The sequence below is a fragment of the Cebus imitator genome, unplaced genomic scaffold (assembly GCF_001604975.1).
Source record: "Cebus imitator isolate Cc_AM_T3 unplaced genomic scaffold, Cebus_imitator-1.0 Scaffold117, whole genome shotgun sequence".
Classification (NCBI taxonomy): Eukaryota; Metazoa; Chordata; class Mammalia; order Primates; family Cebidae; genus Cebus; species Cebus imitator.
The window spans coordinates 9745653-9750823 of NW_016107432.1; the positions used below are offsets into that span (position 1 = coordinate 9745653).

At 46.2% G+C, this 5171-nt stretch overlaps 1 protein-coding gene across 1 annotated transcript in view; it reads right to left on the reverse strand.

Moving 5' to 3' along the window:
- Positions 1-405: 405 nt before the first annotated feature.
- CHST4 (carbohydrate sulfotransferase 4) overlaps positions 406-5171 on the reverse strand; it is a 12163-nt gene continuing 7397 nt past the window's right edge. The window contains exon 2 of the mRNA XM_017539179.2: positions 406-2330. Within this exon, the coding sequence (XP_017394668.1) occupies positions 1152-2312 (1161 nt within the window). The 5' untranslated portion in view covers positions 2313-2330 and the 3' untranslated portion in view covers positions 406-1151. The remainder of the gene's footprint in view (positions 2331-5171) is intronic.

Here is a 5171-nt window from a genome sequence, read left to right on the forward strand (position 1 = left end):
GCAATCTGCATTTTTTAACAGGTGAGATTCTACTCTAAAACTAGATCTGGAGGCTCCTGCCAAGACTGAGAGAAACAACTTTTCTGATTAGGAGAAGGGTCCAGGAGGAGCTAAACAGCACCAGTCATACTAGAACTGAGGTCCTCTGGCCGAGGGATCAGAGTAAAAGAACTCTCTGCCCAGACCCTGCAGTGATGCATATGGCATTATCACAACTTATACCTAACACAAGAAAGAAGGGGCTTAGCTGCTGGTTGTCTGCTTTCCACCAATTCTTAACAGAGTACAGACTTAGTTCATCATCTGAAACCAAACATTATTGTAGCAATTTTCTGTATACATAGTTGATAGATAATAGAAAAGGTATTAAAAAAATGAATAAAGATGATTACATCTGTTCTTAGGTTAGGATCCCCTAAGAATGAACATTTGCTGCTAGTAATTAAGAAGCATAAAAAGGGACATTCAAACAGAATCTTATTCTGGAGTTTTAGTATTAGTAGATAGCAGCTTCACCAGCCAGTCTTTTATGTGATAGGAAAACGTGGAGGGGAAATGACATTCAAATGCAGCCCAGGCACCCCATGAACTTAAGAGCTTGCTCTGTTGTGCAGAGATTTTGTTTCATATTTATGATAACTTATAGCTGTGATGTTCAAGCTCAGAAGTAGGCATCCAACCTTATTCCCACTTCCTTTTTTGAGTCCACTGGAAACTCCGGAACTCCGAGGGCTCAGAATTTGTGTCTCTGTGGAAAACACTGGTGAGCTTTTTGGTGAAAGATTCCCCATTGGGCAAGATGTGGACAGGGAGGTTTTTGATCAATTCTGCTGATACTGTGTCATCCTTAATAGGCCTCTAGGTCACAAAGTCTCTGAAGTCTGCCCAGACAGGAAGATTAAGAAGAAGAGAAGAGCAATACCCTGTTTCACTGATGGAAGGTGCTGCTCACATAAAGTTACTGAGTCTGTTTTGTAGACACAAGCATGGACACAAAAATCCTTCTGCTTGAACATGTGTGGGCACAACTCACACTCAATGTGATACCTACAGGCAGGTAGTTAAGGCTCAGAGATGTAGGCAAGGCTCAGAAGCATTAGAAAAAGTGACTGAGGCTGACATCAGGTGGGAACAAAGCCTCCTCAACCCTCTTAGTGGATTTGCTCAGGGACAGTCCAGGTGGACAGAAGATCCAGCAACAGGTTTCTCTGTTCTTGTTCAGATCCAACGTGGCGGTAGCCCAGCATATCCATGGTATCACGACAGACTTTCTGAAGTCGAGAAACCTTTCCATAAGGCAAAGACCAGCGCCAAGCCTGGGAGACATTGAGGGCATTCCTGGCATTTGTGTGGAAGGCATGATCACCCATGCCCTTGCCTCGAGTGATATTATACACCCAGGTCTGGAGGTGGGGCAAGAATTCCAACCCCACGAATTCATACATTCGGGAAGTCTGGGCTACAGGGGCTCGGACCAGGTCCTCATAACGCATGAGCAAGTAGCGTTCCTGCAGGGCCTTGGGCAAGGACTGGATGGTCTTGTAGATCTCCAGCTGGCTTTGGCAGATGACCTGCATCACATAGTAGGGTTGGTCCTCCTTCTCGAGTGTGTGCCCATGCTGCCCCATCACAATGCGACTGTCAATCATGAGATCTCCTTCTGTGCGTTCTCGGGAACGGAACACGGCCCGGGGGTCCCGGACCAGGTGCACGATGTGCAGGTTGAGGGAAGGGTCTTTCAGCAGCGGATACAGGGACTGCAGGTTGAAGAAGCGTACCTCCTTGAGCACCACATGGCTGTAGGAGTGGCAGGCCTTCTCCACCACCTCGAAGGGCTGTTGACTGCACAGGAGCCTGCAGTGAGCCTGGGGGATGATTTCATCTCGTGGGAAGATGTTACAGGCAGGTGTAGAACACAGAGCCCGGCTGTTTTCCCACTGGAAGAGGCTGGACTGTCTCCGGGGACCAGGTTCCATGTAGGCATCAAAGACACTCATGTCACACAAGAAGATGGCCCGTATCAGATCCCGCACTGCCATGTGCAGAGTTCTGGCGGTGCTCTGCCTGAAGGTCATCCACACGTGCCAGGCAGGCTCCATAAGGTAGAAGACATCTGGGTGTTGCCCAAAAAGCTGCCCCACAAAAGAAGAGCCGGAGCGCCAGGAAGACAGAACCAGCACGTGCATGCGCTTGGGCTGTGCCTTCACAGACAGCGAGCTGATGTTGTGGCTGTACATGTAGAACAATAGAGCAAAGATGGCCATTTGGGAAACCAGAAACAGCAGGAGCCTCATTTTTTTAGGCACTTGCATTGTGTTGAAGTGGAAGACCTTTAAGGAACAAGCAGAAAGGGCTGAGTTAGGCTGCTGTTTTAGTGTCTGCCTTCTATTTTCCTTCTGGCCAAAGCCACCTGCTCTCTGACCCCTACCAAGGAGCAACATGGAAAAGCCAGAGGATTCCTGCAAACACTGGCACGAATCACTCTCTAAATCAATTCCTGTCCCTTACACTTAGTGTGTTGACACTTTCTACTTGGAGGTCTTTAATTCCTCCTTTCTGGTCTTTCTAAACCAAGCCACTGTGCCCATTGGTTTACCAAAAATATCTGAACTCAGCCATATTTAATCAACATAAGAAAATGGCTCCATCATGGTGCCCTGATGGCAAGGATGTCTTCAGATGGGCCACTTAGGGGAAGCGTCACCTCAGTCTAACTCAAGTCTTGGTTGAATGTCTTGTGATTCCTGCAGAAACAGAGGGAGATAGCTACCTAGTGGGGAACTGCCTGGAGACCAGCTTACCCGCCCTCCATCATAAGGGAGGCTGCAGCCAAGACTGTATCTCACCTCCCTCCCTCACTGCAGTTAAACATAGGACTTTCCACTCCAGTCCCACAAGGGATAGGGTTGCAGGCTGTACAACTGCTTGGCTTTAGTTGAAGTTGTCTCCTCAAAGGCAGAACCAAGTGCCCATGGTGCCTGTCATCTATTTCTGCTAGCTGGTGTTTTGTTATCACAGTACAGTGAAAAGTCTACTTCCAGCACCTGACCTCACCTGCCCATTTCTCAACTTGCCCCAGGTAGCAAAGCTCTTTGATTTGGTGTCATCCCATGGAACTAAGGCCATGGGGAGTTGATCCATTGTTGACCTTGTATCTGTGTAGGTGATAAACTCTCTGACTCTATTTGAGCAGAATTAGAGTTATTTGAGCTATTAGAGTCTCCTTACCAGCCAACTCTAAGAAGGTGCTGCAAGCCACCCAAAGCACTACATATGTCAGAGCTGTGTCACTGTCATTGCTGATACCTGTAGCCCATGACTCCCACACTGCTGCTTGAGGCACGCTTGACAACGTGGGACAAATTACTCAGGACTGCTCAGTACAGTTGGGCAAGTGTGTACCACACAAGCCTAGGGAATGCCATCCCATCAAGAATTTAGATATTTAAGGTTTTTTTGTAGGTGACATTAAAGTATCTTAGTCCAACAAAGTAAGTATATTAAGGCTAGATGCAGCGGCTCATGCCTGTAATCCCAGCACTTTGGGAGACCGAGGCAGGTGGATCACTTGAGGTGAAAAGTTTGAGTTCAGCCTGGCCAACAGGGCAAAACCCTGTCTCTACTAAAAATACAAAAATTTTAGCTGGGTGTGTTGGTGCTCACCTATAGTCCCAGCTACTTGGGAGGCTGAGGCAGGAGAACCATTTGAACCCAGGAGGCAGAGGTTGCAGTGAGCCGAGATCTCACCACTGCATCCCAGCCTGGGTGAAAGAGTGAGACTCCATCTCCAAAAAAACCCACAAACAAAAAACTATATTAAGATGATTTCTAGTTGATAAGACTGTATATCTAGAGAAAGAAGTCTCACTTTGTGATTCATAGTAAGTCTATTACTGACTGATGGCAATGTTTTGCAGTCAGGGCTTGCTTCATGTAAAAGGATCACGGTTCCCAGGGCCATGCTAGAATGGTATTCCAAGGGAGATTTTAACCCTTCTTCCCACATGACTCTCTCATTCTGGGTGACCTCCTGACATAAATAACAATTGAGAGAGAGAATAGCTATTGCATATAGTAAAACATTCATAGTAGTAGTAAGGTGTTCATTTGTCTATCACTATGTACACAAGAAATTCTCCTTTCTGGCTTTAATAAAAAATAGAGGCTAGAATTCCAGATAGTAACTGGGGCTAGATTTGGGAATTTGCTATTTTTGTGGTGGCAGGTTTTATGCCAATTTTTTTAAAAAAGTTTTTATCTTTTTTTATTATTATTATTTTTGCAGAGACAAAGTGTTGAAATGTTGTTCATGGCCAGGTGCAGTGGCTCATGCCTGTAATCCCAGCACTTTGGGAGGCCGAGGTGGGTAGATCATGTGAGGTCAGGAGTTCAAGACCAGCCTGGCCAGCATGGTGAAACCCCATCTCTACTAAAAATGCAAAAATTAGCTGGGCATGGTGGTGGGCGCCTGTAATCCCAGCTACTTGGGAGGCTGAGGTAGGACAATCGCTTGAACGCGGGAGGTGGAGGTTGCAGTGAGCAGAGATTATGCCATTGCACTCCAGCCTGGGCAACAAGAGCAAAACTCTGTCTCAAAAAAGAAAAAAAATGTTACTCAGGCTGATCTTGAACTCTTGGCCTTGAACAGTCCTCCTGCCTCAGCCTCCCAAAGTGCTAGGATTACAGGCATGAGCCACCGTGCTCAGCCTAAAAAGGTTTTAATAGATAATAGTTACATGATTCAAATTGTTTTGAAAAGCATCTACAGACTCAGAATTTAAAACAAGCATTTTCTCAGATTCTACATGCAGGAAGGAAAGGAGTACCTGGCAGCCTGAAGCCCAGTCTGACATACTCCAGGCTTTTAACATATGTCACTGGGGAGGGGAAATCTTATGACAGTCACTTGTGCCTGTGAGGGAGGCCTGCAGTCAGAAGTTAGGAAACTTCTAGAGCTATTTGTCAACATGGGTGGTGACATATCTTAAAATGGGTCATACTATTTTTCCAGAGGAAATAAAACCTAAGAATTTTACTAGCTGATAAATCAGTCCCCTCCTCTTTACATACTGACAGCTGCTAACGCTAGCTGGTTTTTGTCATCAGTGTACAGTGAAAAGTCTACTTCCAGCACCTGACTGCCTCTGCCCATTTTTCTTTCAGCTTGCCCC